Source organism: Lycium barbarum, chromosome 1 (genome assembly GCF_019175385.1).
Source record: "Lycium barbarum isolate Lr01 chromosome 1, ASM1917538v2, whole genome shotgun sequence".
NCBI lineage: Eukaryota > Viridiplantae > Streptophyta > Magnoliopsida > Solanales > Solanaceae > Lycium > Lycium barbarum.
Genome location: NC_083337.1, coordinates 125,588,899 through 125,613,259, shown reverse-complemented (window position 1 = coordinate 125,613,259; position 24,361 = coordinate 125,588,899). Strand labels below are relative to the sequence as shown.

General features: G+C 35.1%; 1 protein-coding gene across 4 annotated transcripts; it reads left to right on the top strand.

Annotated features, from left to right (window-relative positions):
* The first annotated feature begins 1,955 nt into the window (after window positions 1–1,955).
* LOC132637467 (ubiquitin carboxyl-terminal hydrolase 26) lies at window positions 1,956–22,347 on the top strand. Of its 4 annotated transcripts, none has more exons than XM_060354552.1 (14): window positions 1,960–2,367; window positions 4,834–5,430; window positions 7,086–7,341; window positions 8,665–9,404; window positions 10,910–11,018; window positions 11,224–11,405; window positions 12,045–12,329; window positions 12,400–12,604; window positions 12,868–12,939; window positions 13,247–13,468; window positions 14,464–14,727; window positions 15,615–15,756; window positions 20,634–20,715; window positions 20,840–20,978. In XM_060354552.1, exons 1-13 carry the CDS (start codon window positions 2,282–2,284, stop codon window positions 20,636–20,638), a joined length of 3,165 nt encoding a protein of 1,054 aa, XP_060210535.1. In that variant the 5' UTR covers window positions 1,960–2,281; the 3' UTR covers window positions 20,639–20,715; window positions 20,840–20,978. The 4 variants fall into 4 exon arrangements, with proteins under 4 accessions (XP_060210539.1, XP_060210536.1, XP_060210535.1 ...); XM_060354547.1 differs by lacking the exon at window positions 20,634–20,715 and adding an exon at window positions 21,946–22,347 and having other exon boundaries at window positions 1,963–2,367; window positions 20,840–21,033; XM_060354553.1 differs by lacking the exons at window positions 15,615–15,756; window positions 20,634–20,715; window positions 20,840–20,978 and adding an exon at window positions 14,867–15,021 and having other exon boundaries at window positions 1,959–2,367.
* The last annotated feature ends 2,014 nt before the right edge of the window (window positions 22,348–24,361 follow it).

Below are 24,361 nucleotides of genomic sequence, written 5' to 3'. Positions count from 1 at the left end.
AATTATTTCAACAATTAAATTTACCAAATCTAAATAATAGGTCAACAACAATAAGCTATAAGCCCGTGCATCACACGAGCACCCCCATTTAGTTAATTTTAATGCGTGCGTAATCCCCTTCCTAAATTTAAAAGATATTCATTATTCAAGTGTAATTTTCATATTTATTGAAAGCTACCTTTGAATTGCTTTTTTCCTAAACAAGATCGTACCCTCTTAACATGAATACTCCGTGTTAAACGTTTTCTAGGGCTTCTATTAATATATACCTTCTAAATTAATCCAAAAGGTAAAGACATACTTACCCTCTCAAATTATGACCGAATTCTGAGCTACAAACTTATTCTACGTCGGGATTATATTACACCCCCTGAACTATTTAAAAGTATAATATTACACCCCTAATTAGCCGAGCTGACATAGAAAGTGTCTTTCCCTCATCCAAAGAGTGAGAAAATAAAAGGGGGAAAAATTATACTTTACATTTGACTTTGTCTTTTATTATTACTTTCCTTTTTCTTCTTTGTCTTTTATTCGTTTCTTTTTCCTTTACTAACATATTATCTCGCCGGAAAATATGCAGATTCCGGTGATCTTTTCTTGAATTATTTTCTCTTCTTTTTTGATTTTTTTTTCAAACCCTTTTATTTTTCACTGCTTCTGAGTTAATTGCTGGTAATCACTATTTTAGGACAAACAAAGTGAGAAAATGAAATTTCAAGAGACTCAAATAGTAACCTAGAAAATTAAAATGTACCAAAATATTTTTTCATTCTATTATAATCTAATTCAAAATTTAAATCCAGAAAAAACTCAAAATATTTAACATTTCAGCTAGAGGCAACAATTCCATTGATACATTGTTGTGGTTACCCCATAGTTAAGTAAATTAACTCTAATAATTTTTTTCTTTTTCATCATTAATTTTAAAAAGGTATTCAAGTGGAAGAACTAGCTGGGATGGGTAACATTACAAATGCCTATCTCTAGAAAATAATTGAATTAAGCTAAATCAAGACACTCAAATATCGGTAAAGCCAAAGACTGAGGAGCACTACATAAGAGTAAATTAAGCACATTGTTACGACAGAGCTTATCACAAATAACTAATGGCACCTACATAACATTTTACTTTTATAATGTTCTGTATCTTAATTGAGCCTGCATGAATTTTATTTTACAGCATAATATATTCAAAAGATCTATATTATTCAAGAAAATGAATATCATTTAGGACGGTCTAAAACATAACATACACGTTCAATCAGGGAAAGAAATATACAGAGCAACTTTCTGTGTTCACCATTTTAAGAATTCAAAAGAACTTTGCGTATCACTCAATTCTAGGTCCGAAGAGTGATTCTCCAACAACTTGCCATTTCCCCTAAATTCACATGAGGTGTATAATGCATAGCTAAAAAACGCCAATCCCTATCTGAATGACTAAACAAATATCAGCTAACGAACCGAACCCCCATAAGTAAGATGACTCGAGGTTGGATAATCTATCAAATGCTGATTAACTGTAAAGGATATAGTGTTTCAGAAGAGAAAGTTGTTGATTCCTGAAGGGCTCGTTGGTTAGAAAACAAGTTATCCTAGGGTAACTAATCCCAGGATTAGTTATCCCGAAATTGTTATCTTAATGTGGGATAAAATAACAGTATAATCCCGGGATAAATAACCCCGGCATTAATTATTCCGAGATTTTATTCCAATCAAACATGAGATAAGACGGCACTAAATTTTTATCCCAGGACTATTTTTACCTTATCCATCGTACCAAATCAGCCCTTATAGTCGTTAGGTGCTTTGGTAGGCTGGATATGGTGAAATATCCCAAAATTAATTTAAAGCGTGAATCATAAGTTTTACTACGATACAAGAATGATGTGATGTAATTTTCTTTATTACTCCCAATAAACTTGTGTTTAACGAAACCTGAGATAAGGCGCCCAATTCAGTATCAATATTTTACCTTTCCCTCCTAAAACCACCGAAAAAAAAAACAAATTAGGAAACTGGAAAGACTTCCCCTCATCAAATAAAAATATATTTAAAAAACCCTAAATATAAAAACTCGCAAAACTCTCAAGTACGAACAAAAGAATCGAACTTCAATTCTCAAGTTTAATGATTTTCGATTCACTCGAAAACTCATCATTTCTCGGCGTTTTAGAATAAATTCAGTGAAATTAGAACGATTTTATTGTTGATCAGAAGAATTGAAACTGAATTACCGATTTTGTGCCGATTGATTTTTGATTTTACTGTGGTGAAAATGGGGCATCATAGGCCTAATACTCGCAGTAAAAATAAAAGGAATAGACCTGATGATTATGCTGATGTGGCTTCGGAAATTTTCAGGTAAATTTATTCTCATTTTTATTGTTGTTGTTATGTTTTTCTGGATATGTGAGAAACTTATTTATGCTCAATTGTTGTTGTACTGATCTTTGATCGAGTTTGCGACGTTTTAGCAAGTTGGAGTAACTATTTTTGGTATAAAAGGCTTTTTTTTTCAGGTGAATTATTCTCATTTTAATTGTTGTTGTTTTGTGGATATATAGACAAATTTATTTATGCTTAATTACATTGTACTGATTTTTTGATTGAGTTTGCTACGTTTTCCTTGCGTGTTCTTGAGCAAGTTGGAGTAACTATTTTGGGTATAAAAAGGATTTTCTGTTTTTTTTCAGGTGAATTATGCTCATATTAATTGTTGTTGTCTTGTTTTGTGGATGTAGTACAAATTTATTTATGCTCAATTACATTGTGCTGAATTTTTTATTGAGTTTTCAATGTGTTCCTTGAGCAAGTTGGAGTAACTATTTTGTCTTGTTTCTCTTTTGGGTATAAAAGGTTTTTCTAGTTTTATAGCAGTACTTTTCATTCAGATTTTCTTTCTTGGTGGAGGAGGAATCTGCTGATTTAATGTTGCAGTTTGAGGTTGAGAATTCGAAGTTTTTTTGTAATTCTCTGAATCGGAATGGTGTCGATAGAAATTCTGTATTTTGCAACGAAACCAATGTAAAAGATTGGAGTCAATTTTTGGATGAAAGGAAACCTCTTTATAAATGGAAAAATGAATTAATTAAATTTAAGTTCTTTCTTTGGCCTAATTATCAATTAGAAGATTTAGCTTTTACGAATCGTTATTGGTTTGATACCAATAATGGTAGCCGTTTCAGTATCTTGGATACATACGTATCCACAATTGAAAATTAATTGATAGTACTCTATACCTTGTCTCGTATAGAGTATCTGAAAGCAAACAAATGCACACATGGCTTGTCTTACATCTCATTCGAATCTAATTCGAGTAGACGATACTAAATCAACAAGGTATCGATAAGATCTAGAAATGAATCAACAGTATCTTCTTCATTTTAAAAGTATATGCTATTTTTGTCATTTCATATTGAGGTTAATAAAAAGAATTAGTACCCGCAAGGGCGGCTCAGTTTGTTGAGCATGGGGCTTTCATAATGGATGTCTCAGGTTCGAAACCCCCTGCCTACGAAAGTAGGGGATTTACCTTCTGGGTCGAGCTCGTCGCTCAAGGCTTTCCTAGTGCGGGTTATATCTCTTGTGTGGTTTGCGGGCTATTGTACAGGAGCGGGTTTACCCTGTGCGCACCCAAAGGGTAGCGGCTGCGGGTTCCCTTGTCATAAAAAAATAAATAAAAAGAATTAGTACAACATATTGAATCAAAATATAGGGTTTGCTTCTTCCAGGGAGTTTCCCGCAACATCAATAAGTAATTACTTTATCTAAATAGAATGCAGTTGAGTTAAGAGCCGTTTTTAATTCTGTTAAACAAATTTCAAAACTCTTGCTAGATCAATGCTCAAAGTAATAATTTTGTTGATAATAACGGAGTGTAGTCACAAAGATTAAAGAATCGAAAAGAGTTCAATTGAGTAATCCTAGTTTCTAACCAAGATTCATGATCAGGCCCTGTTTTTGGTGATCAATGTGAAAAGGTGCAAATAAGATCATCCCGTGCTGATGTTTCTTAAAATCTATTAAGTTAGATAATAAGGTCTCATAGCATTTGAGGTTGTAATTATTGAGAGAAAAAGATGTTGTCCGGGATTAACAGAGGTGATGCACCTAGCTGAAGACAAAAAGATGATAATTTGCCTTTACAGCCTTTTATAGATAGAAATGTAATCCTTAGCATGGAGGAAAAAAGATAAAGCAAACCACATTTTCCCCCACAGAAAGATGTGGAGGCAATCCGTGATGGTTGATTTTTTCCCCTGCATTTGACTATTTCCCTGAAAGAACAGGACAGGTTTATTCTTTTATCTAAACGATCAGAGGAGGTCCTTCCTGCGAAATTATGTTTCCTGATTTTCAGTAAAGCAAGTAGATAGCTTCTTCTTCTTCTTCTTCTTCTTTTTTTTTTTTGTTGGTTGTGGTAGGGGATTGACAGACAGTAGGAAATCCAACTTCTTGTAGTTTCTCAGTTTCGTAAGATGCAAACAATTGAAGAAGTTCTGGGTAGCTCAATTATTGAGCCGAGGGGTTCATCCTCTTACCACTTTTATCATCTTCATAAAAAAATAAAAATAAACAATTATACCCAATTCTTATTTTCCAGTAAGCCCCTAACTCAAGTATATAATTTCTACTTCAACATGTTATGCTCTTTTACTTTCTTTTGGAGCAAGATAAATACTTTAATATCTGAATATTTGAATGCTGGACCTAGGTGACATTATAATGTCTTTCAAGGATAACCCAACTTATTTATTATCTCTCTTTTGCGTCTTTGTTAGTTTATTTGTATTTATCAGTTGGTATTTTATGTTGTCTACTTTGCAGAAATGTTCTATCTACCACCCTGGTGACGGAAGATGATATTAATCAGCTGTACATGATATGGAAGCCTGCCTGCCAAGGATGTCGTGTCAACACCAAAGATAATCCCAATTGCTTTTGTGGATTGATTCCACCACCAAATGGTAGTCGCAAATCTGGGTTATGGCAGAAGACATCTGAAGTGGTCAATGCTCTTGGTCCTGATCCTTCAGATGATCGTCGTGCATCCCCAGAGACACCTGCCGGGTTGACAAATCTGGGTGCGACATGCTATGCTAACAGTATCCTGCAGTGCCTGTATATGAATAAGTCATTCAGGGAGGGTGTATTCTCTATTGAACCAGATGTTTTGAAACAACAACCTGTGTTAGACCAACTAGCACGACTGTTTGCAAAGTTACATTTGTACAAAATGGCTTTTGTTGATTCTGCTCCATTTATCCAAACTCTGGAGCTAGATAATGGCGTTCAGCAAGATAGTCATGAGTTTTTGACCTTGCTCTTCTCTCTTCTTGAGCGATGTCTAAGTAGGTCTAGCGTGTTGAAGGCCAGAACAATTGTGCAAGATCTTTTCCGCGGAGGTGTGTCACATGTGACTACGTAAGTCTAGACTTAAATAACAATACTAAAGCTGTCGCTAAATATTGATATTTTTGACATTTTAGACCAATTACATGAACCCTTTCATGACTCCAGGATTTTCTGTTCTTTACTTTATTTTTGATATAGGCGCCCAATAAGTTGAATTTTTTTTTTGTCTTTTTCTTTTTCTAGATCATGAGCTGTGGTGGGCACGCATAATATTTTCCTGTGATTTTCTGTTACGAAGCGTTAAAACTTCGGAATGGAGAAGGGACGAATCTGTAGTGCCTTTCATTGTATTTTGGATTTCTGGTGCAATCACAAATTTATAAGAAAATTTTCCTCGAACTTAATACAAGTAATCTTATCTCCCTTCTTTTTAAACTGAAATGGTAATGCAACAACAAATTTTCGGTTTCAATTATTTGTAGGTTAAAGGCAAAGGGAGATCTCTGACTATTGCATGCGGTTTTTAGTGTATTCATGCTGGATCACCAACAAAAGGGGTTCAAATCACTCTTGTGACTGAATATTGAACTAAAGATGAAAGCAGAACATAATCTTAATACATCATATCAAGAGCTCACACTTTAGAAAAATGTCTCCACTCTGTTGAAGAATATAGCCAATTTGTAGAACTTTGCAAAAGTAAACTGGTTCATTTGATTAAAGCTACTTGTCCAAGTAAGGATTTTGCCCAAGAAAGAACTTTCAAAGGTGAAAAGATCTGTTAAGATTATTTATTAGAATCTGATCAAAAAGCTACTTTATCGAAAAGATCTGATAAGATTAGCTACTCTGATATCTAGCTACATAGGAAGTTTTTGTCATCTGGCAAGTTGTACAATGGAGAAATTTATCCATGAGCCTGACCTATCTTGTCAAAGACAAAATAGAATAGCATCTTCATACCAAGTTACTAGCTTTAAAGTCTCCTAAATTCATGTCTTACATCTTCTATTACTTCTTTAGGATAAGCTTTTCAGATTGTTACTATTAACCAGTATAATGCATTGTCTCAATTGCTTATAAGTTATAGGTATAAGAAGCTGTTGGCTGATACTTGCGTTTAGTTCAATTGATTGTGTGATTTGGAGCTTATTCCCTGTCCAGTCCACCCAACTTTCCTAGTTAGGCGGCCCTTTAATCAATTTTATCAAACAGATTTCTCTGTGGCTATATTCTTGGATGTAAACAGGGCTTGAATAGTTGGTTGGTCATTTGAAAACATATTGACTGCATGTGCATGGACACCAATAAGTGTGTCTGGCCCCTTATTGGAAAAGAAAACAAGGAATTACTAGTCACCCAGCTAGCACGGGAAGAACTTTTTGTTGCATTACATTGTGATGCCTCCATTGTCCTCCTTTCTAATGCAATGCAAATGCTAACTGCACATCAAGGTCACCTTGAATGATGTACATCTCTTGTCAAGAACTTGTCATCCTTGATTCTCTTTGGTTGTATTCTTCTCAAGATCAGGGTTCATCAGATCTATCATATGTGATATGACTGCCACCTTTGTTATGTCGGAGTTTTTTTTACTTGTACATTTGAAGCAATTTGTTTATTTAATTTGTTGTGCTTAATTCTGCCTCTACGTTTTGGAGTTGTTAGAACTAGAAGATCCTAAAAGTTAATTTATTGGTGTTTTGTGCCTAATTAATCTATAGGTGTTCAAAATGTGGAAATGAATCTGAAGCTTCATCAAAAATTGAAGACTTCTATGAGCTGGAGTTGAATGTCAAGGGTTTGAAGAGTTTAGATGAGAGTCTGGACGACTATCTTAACGTAGAGGAGCTTCAAGGAGATAATCAATATTATTGTGATTCATGTGCCACCCGAGTTGATGCTACTCGTAGCATTAAACTGCGCTCTCTGCCTGCAGTCCTGAATTTCCAGCTCAAACGATGCATTTTCCTTCCAAATGTATGTAAATTGCTTAAAGTGTCTCACTGATACATGCTAGTCCACTTTTAAGACCACATAGGGAAGTTGCTACATGCGATTATTACTACTGATACCTAGTTTCCAGTAACAGTAGTAGTATTATTCTCTTGTTCTTTGATTTCTGTTACTATCAGTGTTTCTTCTACTGCGGTTATTGTATTCTTTTGCTGTTATTACTGTCACTTTTGCAGGATGCTTTGTCACACTTTCCTTATTATTTGTTATGCTTTTCTTTCTATTTGCCATGCTTTCTGAACTACTTTGATAAGCATTCTTTCACGCGAGGGTCTATTGCAAACAGCCTCCCTACCTACTAAGGTAGGGGTAAGGTCTGTGTACACTCTACCCTCCCCAGACCCCACTTGTGGGACTACACTGGGTATGTTGTTATTGTTGTTGTTGTGATATACCATAATATTCTTGAAGGTTGGTAATGAATCTATCATTGCTCCGGCATGAACCCTTTTTTCTCTCTGCTGGGAATTGTAAGTTCGTTTGTCATGGCGGGAAATTTCTTAAATTCCTTATCTCAATGTAGAGCTTTATTGCAGCATTTTTATACCTGTATGTGCAGTGGACTCTCTTCTTCTGCTTGGTCATAATTCTATGTTGTAGTTGATGAAATACATGCTTGATGACTTCCATGAAGTTTGAGATGTTGGACTTTGGCAATTTAACATTTAGAGACTCTAGCGGGCTCTTGATTTGAAATAATTTGTAAATGCTTTTACCCTTCCAAGCTCCCGCAATGGAAGAAAAAGAACTATATTGGAGATACCACTTAGTAGAAAATATGTAGTTATGTTAGTACATTTATTTTAGGTCTTATGCTTTCTATGAGTTTTATTAGCCTATCTGAGATTAATATGCCAATAGAAAATATAGAGAACTTCTATTTTCAAAAAATAAAAAGATAATAAAATAAAAAAGTATAGAGAACTTGTATTACTTCTTATTTTTACTTTTATTTTGTATAATGTTGGCTTGACATGAATTTAAATGGAGAAACATGGTCATTAGGAATTCATATGGCCGACCAACTTGTTTCGGACTGAGGCGCAATTGTGCTTGTAGTAGTTGTTGTACCCCTCCCAGTCCCTAAATTTTAGTACATATATATTAGTTTTGAGTTGAATAGTGAAAAAGATTAGAATAATCATCTATTAGTAAGAAAGTGACTCTTGAAATGATTTTGCTTCAATACCAATATTCCAGCTGAAGTTGATTTATTCATTTGTTTGTTAGATGTTTTTGATCTGTTCTTTTTGTTGGCTCTATCTGATACGTACATTATTTTCCTAGACTACAACGAGGAAGAAAATCACATCTGCATTTTGTTTTCCTGAAGAGCTGAATATGACATGGAGGATATCTGAGCATTTCCAATCAGAACTAATATATGACTTATCAGCTGTACTGATCCACAAAGGTTCTGCTGCAAATAGTGGCCACTATGTAGCCCATATTAAAAATGAGAATACACAGCAGTGGTGGGAGTTTGATGACGAAAATGTTTCAAATTTAGGCTGTCGGCCATTTGGTAAAGGTTCTTCACAGTCTGCTGTCAAACCTTCTCAAACTGAGCAACTTGAGCACTCCTCTTCTGATGTAATTATTGAGAATGGAAATGGGCCTGATGCTGGGGAGTGGCAAGCCTCAAATACCGATTTCACTGAAGTGAAGACCTTCTCGTCTTGTGATGCTTATATGCTGATGTATGTCCTTAGACGTCCAAAGAATGGTGATAAAATGTCAATTGACTCTAGTGGTGATAAAGCAGAAAAAAAGACTTTTACATCTTCGGAAGCTGATAGTCATCTTCCATCCCACCTCTATGAGGAGGTGGAAAAATTGAATGACTCATATGTTGACTCATGTGAGCAATACAAAGCGAAGAAGGAGTCTGAGCTGAACTGCATCACGGAGCGGAGGCAGGAGGTACGTTCAATCCTATCTAAAGCTGCAGTCCAATCAGCTGAGAAATCTTATTTTTGGATATCTATGGACTGGCTGCGTCAATGGGCGGACAACATCATGCCATCGTAAGTTTCAATTCCTAGAATGGCTCTTCCTTTTCCTTTTCATCTCATAGAATAAATCTTTATAAGGTAGTGGATAAAATATAATTTCTTCCTTCACGGAACTTTTCCTTCCATTTATATGAATTCTGTTGTCGTTTGTCAGATAGTTTTACTTGTGCTTAGTTCTACAAGGATCTTTGAGTAATGAGTAGTTGAGTAATTAAGGATGTGTTTGGTATGGAGTTTCAATTTTGTCATGTTTGGTGGGTCAAATTTTTTGGAAAACATTTTCTCTAGGAAAATAAGTTCCTTAAAAATAAGGAAAATGACTTCCCTAGTGGAAGTAGGGAAAACCGTTCCATAAGTAGCATTTCATTCCTCCCCATCCTCCAACACACCCAATCCCACCCCAACCCCTTGTAGCCCCACCTCCACCTCCACCACTCCCACACTCCTACCCGTACCCGCACCCGCACCTCCATAGTGTTTGCCTAGATTTTATATAAATGCTTGAGACAATATTTTTTGCTACTTACAAAACCTGAGAAAATAAATAAAAAACCATTTATTCTCCAAGAAAACATTTTCTAGGAAAAATTTTTCTTCATACCAAACACATCCTAAGAGTAACAATCTGGAGAGCTTAGGTTCAAACCCCAGTTACAATACTCAGTGTGAGCCCACCTGCAATGGTCGTGGTTGCTGATTGAGGTTTCAGTCATCAGATTTGATCAATAAGGACTATTCTGTATTTGGTTGGTGCTGTTCTTGCTTGGTATGTAGGAGAAATGCTAAATGTTGCGTAGCTACTTTGTCTTAAGAGCTTCTTTGTTTTCCCATATAGGAGACTAATCTAGCATAAATTGAGAGTTCCCAATACAATAATTGGTTTTCAGTATAAAGTTTGCGTTACTAAAAACAATATTTAATTTTTGGCATAAATGCTTCTCCGTGCATCCCAATTAATGTGATGCAGTTTGACTATGCATTGGTTTAAGAAAGAATTTTGAAACTTGTAAACAAGCAGTAGATATTTATGTGGCTACAAATCATCACATTATGGGTGAAATCACTGAAATCGGAAGTTAAAGTTAAATTGTTTATAAAAATAGAAAGATATTATTCTTTTTGGGACTTAAAGGAAAGTACATATAAATTCGGATATAGGGGGTATTTGTATAGCTTATGCGGAAATCTATATTGTTTGTGCAAGATTGAATGTGAAATAAGAATATGTATTAGAAATATCGAAATAAGAGTATGTTTTCGTTATGAGTAAATATATGAATTAAGTGTACCTAAAACGTCAAAAGTACCTGTAAGCTAATTCTTGACTTTGGTATCGCCAACATTACGTAACAATGTACATATTACTGTACGTCGCATAACAAGTTATGTTTTACTATTCGCTGCTCCGCGTAACAATCTGTTTGCTATAATTCTCAGTATAACTAAATCATGAACCATACAATTTCTTTGGTAAAAGACCTATTTTGTTGTCATTAGTTGCTTTTGCTGTATTACAGAATCATTGATAACACTTCCATACAATGCACACATGGGAAAGTACCAGTTTCAAAGGTTGGCTCTATGAAGCGGCTGTCTTGTGAAGCTTGGACCATGTTATTCTCTAAGGTATTATGTTACAAAATAAGATCTTTACTGTTATGCTTAAGCATTTTGAGTGTTTTGTGATAACTTCAACAACCATTACTCTGTAACTGCTGATTGCTTTTCAGGACTTCAAATAATATCTATGCTTTATGATTTCCGTGGTATTCTCCTTTGCTAGCTTTCAGTCTATTTGTTCCTGATATTGATCTGATGCTTGCAAATCCAGTACGGCGGAGGACCAACGCTGGGCAAGGATGATCACTGCATTGACTGCCTCTTTGAAGTGGCTCAGTCAATGGCTCGTGCAGATAACTACCGGGATCGAAGAACATTAATGAAAGAACTTGCAGAAGCAGCACTTGCGGGGGATTGTCCAGATGAGAAGTCGTACTACATATCAAAGCCATGGTACGTCTACGTAATGTATCCTTGTTTTAAACTTGTATAGATGTGTCTGATGTGGGATTATCGTCACTATCTTCGTGCTAAGTTAAGTTGTTTGATAAAGTGTTATTAGTTGTTACGTGTGAAAACGAGTATATCAAGAATACTCTCTCTAGTGATGCAATAATACATTAAACAGTCAACGTAACCTGCATCCTCTAGTTACTTCCTATAATAAATGGTACAATACGATTTGGTATGACCTTTCTAAGAACAACTTCTGGCATAACATACGGCGTGTTAAGTCTGCGTTAAGTCTGGCTTAATTTTCACTACCTTTCTTTATCACTAACCCCACATTGTGGGATTTCACTGGGTATGTTGTTGTTATTACCTTTCGGTATCACTAAATGTTAAACACTCACAGCATGTCATAACTTCTTTAATTTTGTACATTATTCCATTTAATTGATCTATCATTTACTGTCTTGATCAAAATTTCAAGAAATCCACCAATTTGCTAACGGAAGATGTTTGCTTGTGTATGATGTTGAAGCTATTCATGCAATGAGGCAGTTGCATCATCTTGTGTTTCCTATGTTCTCAACTCATCTCAGTCTCTTTTTATTAGATACCATTGATATCCATATGGTTCCTCCGCAGGTTACAGCAGTGGCTCCGAAGGAAAAATGTAGACTCTCCTTGTGAAGCTGATGCTGGACCAACAGCTTCAATAAGGTGTCCTCATGGACAGCTGATGCCTGAACAAGCTTCTGGTGCCAGACGTGTGCTAATACCTGAGAGTCTTTGGAATTTTATTCGTGAGATAGCTATGGCAGTAAAACCCGATGACTCTGTGGGCTGTTCAACTTTCTTTTCAGACTCTGAGCCCTGTACTCAATGCAGCATTCAACTCACTGAAGTTGCATGCTTAGAAGATACACTAAGGTCCCATATCAACTTATTAAAGTAGTGGAGTTAGAATTGCCTAGTTGCTTACTGTATTTATATGATACAGGGAGTTCAAGCTCAAGCAACGGAAAAGTCATGAGAGATTAGCAATGGGTAAAAGCATACAAATTTTTCCTGGTATCAGATACTACATGTTACCATCTTCTTGGCTGTCTAAATGGAAAAGCTACTCTAATGCAAGTGGCAAAAGTGCTGCTTGTGCTGAACCTGAAAGTTTGGATGCCGTCATTCATTTGCTGATGTGTGAAAAGGTATAGTTTTCAACCGTATATTTCATCTAGAGGCGCTCTACACATGCTTCATGCATTTAGGTATTTTCTACGTAGAGGAAGTTACGATTCCTTGTGTGTTTAGTTGGACAAACTGATTGCTTTCTGTACGTCTAAAAGTTTGAAATGCTTATAAAATGTCCATTAAGTTCTTCTGAAAGATAATGCTCTATAGTTTATTGAAATATTGTTTTAGGAAATGTAAAGAAACAACTTTCGTGCTAAGCCATGGTTCTTGTGAACAGCATTCAAGACTTCTTGAAAGGCCTCCTGATCTGGCTTGGAAACGTGAAAGTATTTTCCAGAAGTCACCTGCTGTAAGTATATAATGTATTTTCAAATTCTTGTTTGTCTTAAAGTAACTTAAACATGATAGTGTCAGTCCAGCTTGTTTTTACTCATTTCAAAGTCTATTACAATAACTTATGAACATAGTATTTCCATAAAGAAATTATAATATTATTCAGGCATATTAAGTCATGACTGATTTTATTACCTCCATATACCATTAAGCAGGTCCGTATTCTTGTTTCCTCCTTTTTTCTTTATGTTCATGTTCTTCCACTTCTGGCTTTTATTCTTATTCTCTTTGCTGAATACTTTATTTCTGGCTATGGATTTTAGACAGAGACATTGACAATTATCACCGACAATGATTGGAAGTTATTTTGTGAAGATTGGGGTGGTACAGAGGCAAAAGGAATTACAGCTGAAATTGATTGCTTGGGGAATGATTTCCTTGGATCTACTGAAGATATGGCAATTTCTGAGGAGCATATGACTTCGAACGATGAAGCGAATGCTGGGGCTGAGTCTAGAAAACTCATCATTAAGGTTTCACCAGAGGTAAATTTGTTTATTCTTCTTGTATCTTTCATTAAACCTGGACATAATTTATTGAGCTATAAAATAAATTTAGGTAAAAGTTCCCAGGTACACCTAATTTCTGCTAGTTATATCCTTGAAAAATATGTATTCTGCCCTCAGGGCTTTGGTCTAGTAGTAAGAGCGCAGCGCGTGATGAGTGTGTTAGGTGCATGTCACGGGTTTGAACCCTGCCACAACTAAAGCCTGGTATTTAAGTGGACATGGGTAGAGGGACAGATTGATTTTCCAATAAGTTCCAACTGCGCGGTGCTGGCCTTAGGAGATCCTTGATTATAAAAAAAAAAAAAAACTTTTGTGCTGTATTTTTTATAAGCTGGAGAGTAAGGCAAATGTAACTAGGTCTAGATCATCTCTTACCATAACTTCTCCTTGTGTTGTGGAGCAACCAGAATAAGTACATGTCTAATGGCAGCTATGTGGTGGGGAGTGACCAGAATAAGTAATTGTCTAATGGCTGCTATTGAATCATTTCAACAACTCAGGCCGAGAGTTGCTAAAGTAATGACCTGTAGTTTGTGTCGGGATATCCTGGACTTTATGGATTTACAATGAATTGAAATGTAATGCTCTGCAAATGACTTTAATGTTGTACCTTTCATCATTATGATTCCAGAGTTGAGTTCGGGCTTTCTTATCACTGAAGGAAGTCCGTCATGTACCTAGGATTTAAAGGGCTTTGTCATAGTTGAGAAGATCGGAAGAACTAGAATATCAAATATCATAGGTTTTGCCTCCATGTTGTAGAAATCCTGTCGCATAGTTTGTCTAAAATGTCAATCCAACGCAAGCACTTTGCATGATACTTGAACATCCCTTTGAGCATGCTGACATCAGCAGAGAAAAATAATGAGGTCCATCCGGGAGTTATTCTGTGCATCTGCTGAAGGCTCAAAAAGAAGCTTTTTGAGTTTCTATTGAATATGGATGAGAAATCTAATGTTCATAATTTCCAGGTTTGTGAGGAGTGCATTGCTGAAAGGAAAAGCTGTGAATTAATGAGGAAACTCAACTATTCCAATGAGGATATATGTGTGTGCTTCATTCGTGGCAAGGAACCTCCAAAATCAGTTCTAGAAGCATCAGTGAACAGCCTGGAACCAAATCGACGGACCTCAAAGCGTTCCAGGAAGACAGCATTTGGAAACTCAGTAAACTTGAATGTTTCTGGGTCCACATCTGTCTACCAGCTGAAGATGATGATATGGGAAGCTTTTGGGGTATAGCCACTTTTTCTTTTTGAACATATTCTATTCTTATTTATTTTCCTTGGCTGACTTACTTGTTTATGAGGGGAGCCCTTTTTTTGGTAATGCTAGTTTGGTAGTAGATGATTTTAAAATTTTTTAAGTTTTTCAGATGGGCATTGTCTTGTAAAGGGAATAGTGGTTTAAAAATATCAAGAGTTCGATTGTTTTTACGCTGGCAGTCAATCAATCGCAACACTCCTCTAGCCGTACTTCGAACGGCTATTCTTTCACATTGGTGGATTCAGTATCAAGAAAATACTAGCGTGAAATAATGGTATAAAACGGTTATGCCTTTTAGGAATGCCTTATTGATGCTTTAGAAACTTCAAGATTATATGATAAATTGTTTCTTAATTAATTTGGAATCAATTTGAGAAAACTGATTTGGAAAAGAAAATTCAGGTGCCTTGGCCTAATTGCATCCTGTTAATCTTCACACGACTGAACTTCAAATCCCAGGCATGTCAGATGACAAAAGGCCAAATCATACAATACAAGATAACATGGTTCATTATTTATGTCTTTAGATGGAGAGAGTTTTTCTGGCTTATACCTTAGTTCTTTTGGTTTTTGGTTCATATCTAACATTCTGATAATAGTCTCTGTATTTACTTGTTGTGGTATGTAATTTTGCTTTTGACATGTAACATCGTATCTTGACATAAGAAAACAGTTTTATCGTTGTGCTTGTAGAGTTATTTGTTTAAATAACAGATATATGATCCAGTGATGATCTTTTTCGCTTGCACTTTTGTGCTTTGGGGTTGATGGCAATTTACTCACCTCACAAAATAGTCTCTTTCTATGGACTTCTCCCTTTTGATTGGTAGATGAATTTATCTCTTTTTAATTTACAGATAGTCAAGGAAAATCAGGTACTTCACAAAGGTTCTCTGGTAATTGATGGTGAATCTGCTTGCCTTGCTGATCTGAATATATTCCCTGGAGATGTACTATGGGTGACAGATTCTGAGATTCATGAGCATCGAGATATTGCAGGTAATACTGCAATGCCAAATGGAATGTCATGATTTTCTAGATGGACTTCAAAAATCTTATATCTTAAAATGACATTCTTTACCAACTTTTACATTTCTCCATTCAATCTTCTCCTCATTAAACAAACAACAAACAACAACCTACCCAGTGTAATCCCACAAGTGGGTCTGGGGTGGGTAGGATGTATGCGGACCTTACCTCTACTTTTTGGGGTAGAGAGGTTGTTTCCTAAAGACCCTCAGCTCGAAAGGAGAGAAAAGAAAAGAAAAGAAAGGAAAAGGAAAAGGAATTTGATGTAGACACATAACAGATATGACAACAAAATAGCAAGGCACAAAGCAAAAGCGCAATAGATATTGATACACATCAAAGAATAGACAACTACACGATTAGTAAATACTACTACTACTAAGGATACGTGTAGAGGGGGCTAGCCCCTATTTCTCCCACCGATGGTGCGACATCACTCGACTACCTACTACCCTTCTACCCTAATTCTCGACCTCCACACTTCCCTATCTAGGGTCATGTCCTCAGTAAGCTGAAGTTGTATCATGTCCTGTCTAATCACCTCCCCCCAGTTCTTCTTTGGCCTACCTTTACCTCTCTTAACTCGTACGATAGCCAACCTCTCACACCTTCTTATCGGTGCATCCTCACACCTCCTCTTCACATGCCCAAACCATCTCAGTCTCCTTTCCCTCATTTTGTCCGCAACAGAGGCCACTCTCACCTTGCCCGGAATAACTTCGTTCCTAATCACATCTCTCCTAGTATGCCCACACATCCATCTGAGCATCCTAAACCTCGAAAGAGAGCATCCATTTCACCCACCCCGCTCCAATACGATGTGCGACATCCTCGTCAATCTCCCTGTTTCCTTGAAATATGGACCCAAGATACTTCCTCTCTTGGATATGACTTGTGCATCAATCTTCACTTCCACCTCCGCCTCGTGCGTTACGTCACTAAACTTACAGTCCAGGTACTTTTATTTAGTCCTGCTTAACCTGAAACCTTTAGACTCTAGGGCCTGTCGCCAAACTTCCAACCTAGTGTTAACTCCACCATGCGTCTCGTCACTTAATACTATGTCATCGACAAATCTTCTCCTCATTCATTTCTAAAAATTGCAAGTCTGTCATCTAATCTCCCTTTAATATCAACTAGTACACATTTTGGAGTTTTATATTATGTATTTGATAACGTAATATTGCACATGAGTTTCATGAAATGGTACAAGTATGTAGTATTCTTACAATTATATTGGATCTGTTGTGTATAGGTTATTCTTACAATTATATTGGATCTGTTGTGTATAGGTTATTCTTACAATTATATTGGATTTGTTGTGTATAGGTTATTGTTGCATTGTGTTTTATTATTATTATTATAACTAGTATTCAAACCCACGCGATGCACGGCGGATCTCAAAGGAAATTAAACATAAAAGAATATTAACTTTTTTGTATGATATAATAAATGTAACTATTAATATTCTAAATTTAGGGTCATTAATGACGTGTACTTAAATAAAAAATTTATATATCAAAAGCTAAATTGACGTTAACACTTAATATCATATCACGATTGCAATTACTTTAGACATTTTTATACGGAAAAAGTATTCTTATTATATCCCATTGACATATTTAGTGCATTTCAAAATCGTAGGGTAAGATACCATCGTTCTTCCCTCCTCCTTCCTTATTTTGTACTCCATCCTAGTTCATAGTTTGTTATTTAGAGTTACTTCACATGCTTTCCTCTCTTTCGGCATAAATCAATGTCACCTTGAGATCCCAATAGTCTACACTTCAAGCTCTTATGTAAGAATCAAGGAAAATTAACAACATATATTATAGCTAATGAAGATAACTTTATTTCATACTATACAGACATGACGCGACTACAACTTCACTACAAACTGAAATTTCCTTTTTTAATCAAATGATCCCATCAAAATTCACCCAAAACAACAATCACAATTAAGAGGGCAAAGCTTAGTACCTCCAGCATTAGACCTCCCGATACCAACTCCTCTTCTATATATAAAGTAAACCCATCTGCTGTTTTCTTCCTCAAACGATGTGGCGGCTCAGATAAAACAATACCTAATGGCCTAATCTATGTTATCTGGGCCTTATAAGGTTAGTTTAGCGGTGTACACGGGTTCTTACCACGTATTTTGAACAATTCCACGAATACACATACCGATCACGCACTTGGTTCAATACAGTTTAAAGGGTGTGTAACATACCCCCTAATTCAAAAGTTTATACTTTTCAGCTTCGAATAACAGGACTATCGATAAGGCATTAGCAAAGTAACTGCTTTAAGTCTAGAAACAAAATTCCTCGTACATTCAAATAAACTGTTACAACAGTCAGTGAAAAGAACATAATTTCATCTGCAAGTGGACATAACACGACTATAACTTCACTACAAACCTGATATAGTTCATTCAATCAAATGATCCTCTCAAAATGTACTGAAAACAACAGTCACAAACAATTTAAGTCTATAAACAAAATTCTCTTCATACATTCAAATAAAACTGTTACACCGGTCAGTAAAAAAGAACAAAACTTTCATTCTCAAAATGGACTATACTAAGATGGGCTGGAACTGGAATATGATTATCCCATCCTAATGACCATTAAATTGCAATAAAAGTCTCATACGAACCACAAAAAATGTGCAGCAAGGTTAGTCCAAAAAAATCCTCTTCCAGCTCCATATCCCCTTCACTTTCCGACCCTTTCCTACACCAACAGTATCAACTCTTTCCTTGCTAAACTAATTATCCATCCAAATGATCATCAAATTGTAATAAATTTTTGGATATTCGACCAAAAATGTGCAGCAAGGTTAGTTCAAAAATCTAACTGGACAGAAAAAAATCTAACTGGACAGAATGCTTTCTTTTTTAGCCAAAAGATAACCACCTATGCTAAAACCAAAATTAAGCAGACTTAACATCTTCAAAGACCAACTTTTAGTCATAAACAACACATCTTGATTGTTAAGAAACCAACTTACCAAAGTGTTAACAGTTAGAAACGGAAACTAAGACTAAAGACATCGAAAGCTGCAATTTTACGCGTGAAATAATGGAAAAAACCATTTGGAATACAGTAGAGACAACCTAAAAGTTTATGAATTATCTCTTTCAGCTATCAATTCAAAATTTTCATGATAATTATTATAATGTTGTCCTAATTCTTATTAAAAAAAAAATTGTCAAGTGGCTTTTTCTTAACGCCCAATTAGCTTAACCTCAATGCAAAATATTTTTTATATAGATTATTTATTTATTTATTATATAGATGATTTGAGATAAAAGATAATGGGGGAAAAAAAAAAAGAGAAGTGATGAACATCTGTATTTTGAATTTGAATAGAGTTGGAAACTATTCTAATCTTGCAAATTGATTTTTATCTTTCATTCAAATTCTAAAAATATAATTATTAATTCTTATTAACTTTGTCCTAATTCTCATTAACTTTGTCTTAAAATTGCCAAGTGGCTTGTTATTAGATTACCACGGCTTAACCATATTGCTTGCACCTCTCCTATTATATATATATATAAAATAGGTTAAGAGGTTATACAATTTGTTCGATAGAAGAACAAATAATTAATATCTACAACTGTTTATTCGTGTACAAATCTACATCAAATGTCAAAACAATGAAAAGAGCAACATAAAAAAGAAAAATTATAACAATATGAAACATAACTTTGAAAAAATTATGTGAATCTTTTTTGATAATTTAGCGGAACAGGTTATTAAAGATAAATCTTTGAAACTTCAAATGGCTTTGATGACTTTGGAGACACAACGTTCTTAATGTTTATGTGATTTCATAACAAAGCCACATATAATTTGTCATTGTTTTATTTTTATTCTCAGATTTAGCAAATTAGAAATTATGATTTGAAACAACACAAAAACAAACTAAGCCTTGAAATATTTATCCAGAACAAAATACACAATTTGTTAATATAACTCCTTCTGCTATCGCCCATCAATCTCAGATTTATCCCTTTTGATAATATAGCAGTCTCAAACTTCCGGAAGTTAGTATTAATTTCATTATAGTTGATACCTGAATTATTCAAACCTATAAGAGACGTGTTGAGATAGAACAATAGCATAACATAATAATAGCATCTCAAACCTCTTGGTTTCCACCGCAGTTTGTTGAGGAACTGATGAAAGAGGGCAAAACATAATAATCATATTAAATAATCAATTTAGGAAATGGAAAGGAGATCTTGATCTTTTCAGAATTTTCAATCAATTTGCTATAACTAACCTTAGTAGTTCTATTTGTCCGATCCCCACTTTGTTCTGATCTTTGATCCGTGGTGATAAATTCTGAGTCTTCGTTCTCCTCCTTTTACTCCGTAACACTTTCGAATTCGCAAACTGAAAAATGAAAATAAAGTCATACACCAACAAAAGAAATGGAGGCGGAAAGAGGTTCATGAGACAATGGAATTGGCATGAAACTTACTCCCTTTAATTTCGATGTTGCTGTTCAAGTTGTGAGATTTACATTTAAAAGTTCAACTTCCTTTTTACACGTTCATGAAACTTCTCCAACACTGTCGTTAAATTTGAAAAGTCCAAACTTTTCTGAATTGGCATTTTTTTTTTTTGATTTTTTAATTTTAAAATAGTTTTGACACTTGGCATTTAATGGTGATTACACTTGGCGTCCTGACAGCATTTTGCCTCTCTTATTATATATAGATAGATTATAATTATAATGTCAAGGTCTAATAATTAACATTAACAATCCATAACAAACACTTTGCGTATGGAAGGGTATGCATTGCATCATATGATATATCTGCATTGTTGCAGGATGACTAATCAGATTAATGTACAACATCCAACTAGTTTCACATTTTATTAAACCAGTCCACATGAAAACCTCTTGTTTCGGGTAAGATCAGCCAATGTCCCATGCCCCCGAGTTTCCCCTGACCAAATTCAGTCTTTTGCTGAAGTAAGAACTAGATTAGATTTGCGCCTAATGAATTATATTTATTTATGTACTTTCTTTGCAGATGAGCTTTCTGGTCAGAAAATGGAGGCACAAAGTAACGAAGAAGGTTTTCGTGGAACACTTCTGTCCTCAAGTATCTCATCACAGTTTGTCTCTGAAGCATCTGCATGCCTAAATTAATTAGGATGTACTTGTAAAGTATAGCTGTCCTTGATATTTGATTCTGGAGGAAAATCTTCAACCTGCTTGATTGAGGTAATTTTCTGTATATTCTGCTCAATTTGATGTTTTGCCTTCATCTGTTTACTGTCTCGTGTCTTATTTTTATTGTTTCTCAAGTGAAAGTCTAGCGATTTGTTGGATAGCCTTGAGTTTATTAAAATCAAATTCTTTGATTATATACTCGAGATAATTCATAACTCATAGACTTTTCCATGATCCAGGAGGGTGAGAACCATTCTGTCATGTAAACATTAACCCCTGATCCCAAATATGGAACTCGTTCATATAATACTTTGTATTTGTGCTAACAGTATCTTACCTGTTTAAAAAAAAAACTATGAAACTCGTTCATAAATCTTAAAGATCACCAGAAAAGTTGAGCCCTCCACATGGCCTCTTCATGCTGGAATTATGAACTTTTTGTTAATGTGGGAAGTCTTAACTAATTAAGAGATTTGGTTATCCTTTCGAAACCCCAACTCGATCCATTGTCGTATCAAGATATTGCCTGGTCATTCTTTTGTAATTTCCTTAGGGTTCTAGTGAGTCTTTCGGTGTTAAATTGATGTATTCCTTATTTCAATCATTGATGGATTGTGGGGAGTTCCAGTCATACGACAGTCAGATTGAACAGACTAGTCATGATAGCAAAATAATAACATTATCAGGTTCTTATTGTTGTGTGCGTACCGTGGGTTCATTTACTTTCTAGAACTTAGCTACTAACGCATTGTCACACATAAGCAACGAATTAATCTTTCAGTTCTGCTGACTTTTGCTGCCTGTTGAGTTAAATAGAATTATGTCTTGTATTCTCATGTGGGAATGCTTCTAGAGGGAACATCATTGATTCCAATCATGAATTAACAATAATGTTCTTTCTAATTGTTCTTCTCTAGTACTTCACCGGTAATCTTCTGATTACTTCACTTCATTGTGTTTCAGATAATCAGATCGGCGCACTTCGTTACGTTGAGAGTATGCCTTGTTTTGTACAAGCTTTTGTGTTATTAGCTCCTTTAGAAAATCTGCTTGCAGATATAGCGAAGGATCTCCTAGTGCAAGTTACCGTGTAAAGATTAGTATGATTTTGGTTTCAAGGCCCATTAGGTGCCCAATCTGTTGATGTATTCTTCCTTTCACCTTCTTGGCTGCCCTTAGTCCCGCAAGTTGTAGTTCTGAAAGGCCAGGTCTAGTTCATAGTCCTAGTTTTGGGACAGTTTTGTGCATTATGGAACTTATTCCTTTGCCTTGTGAATAGTGGAAGACTAAAGAGGCAGTCAATTGTACATGTCATACATGTATGGAAGTTGTATCTGATGTAATTCATGGTTCCTTGAGCTTTAATTAGTACTATTTTTAGCCAAAATGTCCTGCTGCAGCTCCATTCCCCCGTCCCGCACATGTAAATAGAAAAGAAAACCACAAGGATTTTTTAGTCCTAACTAATTGCTATAACTAATTCAAGTGTATAACTTCATATATCAGTTGACACGATTATGATAAAAATTTATCACTCATCTCTTTATACCAATAAGGATGGGTGGTTCACTTCCTGCCCCGCGAAACAAAGAAGCTAAGATCGTTGAGACTAGTCAATTTAGTGATCTTGCCAACTGGTGCCAGATATGCTTGATCTACGAGAAGTATATCTACAATATTGCAGGGTAGATCATTGATACCACAATATATTTTAAGGTACTATATAGTGTCCCCAAATTTATTGATAAAAGATAATATAATGAGGGGAAAAGGGTCAAAAATGCCCCTCAAACTATGAGAAATAGAGCAAATTTGCCCTGATTTTAACTTTGGTCTCAAATATGCCTTGATCATTAGTGGATTGATACAGATTTACCCTCCAACCATGGGAAATAGAACAAATTTGCCCTCCGTTTGGTCCCAATATACACTTATCATGACTGGACTAGCTCATCTTTCCTCTCAAACCTAACATACTTCCAATTTCCTTTTTTCTTTTTTTTTTACCATTTTTTTATGAGTTTAAGTTTTGTGCACGGTCAGTATATAACAATTTTTACACTATCAAGTAAATTTACCTTCTATTGCAGGTTACCAATTCTTTTTAGCTATTTTTGACTTTTTCTAAGAGTTAAAAAAGAAAAACAAAAACACTATAATCTATATGCACTGTTTTTCTCCAAATTTTACATCTAACTCTGTCTCTCCTCCAAACCCTCCTTCACGTTTGTTTTTATTTTTATTTTTTTGCTTTCTTTCCGACCTCATATGTTTCTGATCAAATGTTTTTTATGCAATTTTTTATATGATGTTTATAATTATAGATGCTTCTCAAATAAAAAAAAAAACTGGAATTTGTTTATGTAGCAGTTAGGGAAAAAAAAGACTTGCACTACTAAGAAAAGAGCAAAAAATCGACCTCCAAAAAAAAAAGACCGAATAAATCGATCTACGAAGGTTGGTTTAAAACTAAATATTTTTTAACAAAACCGACCTTTCAAGTCTATTTTTTTTTTATGGTAAAGAACTGGAAAACTGCAAATTGACCGAGCTCGATCGTTATTGTTTTAATTTAAAGAAAAATATTTCAAAAAAACTGCCTCCGGTGGTAGGTTTTTCAAAATAATTAAGAAAAAAAAAAGACCTTCGGTAGGTAATTTTTTGACAAAAAATGATTTTTTTCTTACTCGCCTTGTTTTAGAAATAGAAGTCCAATAAATTTTTGACCCTAAATAAAACGGTTGATTTAAAGTAAAAGAATCTGTTGGTTTCGAAGGGAAAATGTGAAACAGTCTACTCATGATAAGGGTATAGTTAGGATCAAAGTAAATGGAGGGCAAATTTGAGACCAAAGTTTAAACAAGGGCAATTTTGCTCTATTTCTCAAAGTTGAGGGGTATTTTTAACCCTTTTTCCTTTTAAGAGCGAGCAAGGACATTGTACTTGTGTCGATATATTACTTCAAAGTTCGTTTATGAGTAAGCGGACTTTTTTTTCCACTATAAAAACAAAATTTCAACGGTAAAAAAAAAAAAAAAAAAGTTAACTTGTCTTTATTTGTTTGTAGTTTTTGGTCTGAGGTAGCCATAAGTTGAAGCAAACAATGGGACATGAGATTAGAGTCTACAGTGGCAAATTCTCAACAACTCTCGTTTGTTACACTTCTTTCGAGTTGCTTCTTTGCTAAATGAGACATTTCTTCGATGAATCCATTTTAAGATTAATTGAAACTCACTAATCAACTTAATTTAGGAAACCTTGAGTTTCTTGCGGATAAAAGAAAATGGGTCAAGTTTGTCCTTTCTTGATCACAAAATATTGATGCAAATGATTCAGAGGTTATATTGTGTATTTGGTTTGTTTTAACGATAGGAGGAGG

What these genes read in the sequence shown, in the direction of transcription:
- LOC132637467 (XM_060354547.1), top strand. Translation starts at nt 2,282, where the DNA reads ATGGGGCATCATAGGCCTAATACTCGCAGTAAAAATAAAAGGAATAGA. An exon ending in GTGGCTTCGGAAATTTTCAG is followed by an intron (nt 2,368 to 4,833) that starts GTAAATTTATTC and finishes TCTACTTTGCAG; the next exon opens with AAATGTTCTATCTACCACCC. An exon ending in TCATTAAGGTTTCACCAGAG is followed by an intron (nt 13,469 to 14,463) that starts GTAAATTTGTTT and finishes CATAATTTCCAG; the next exon opens with GTTTGTGAGGAGTGCATTGC.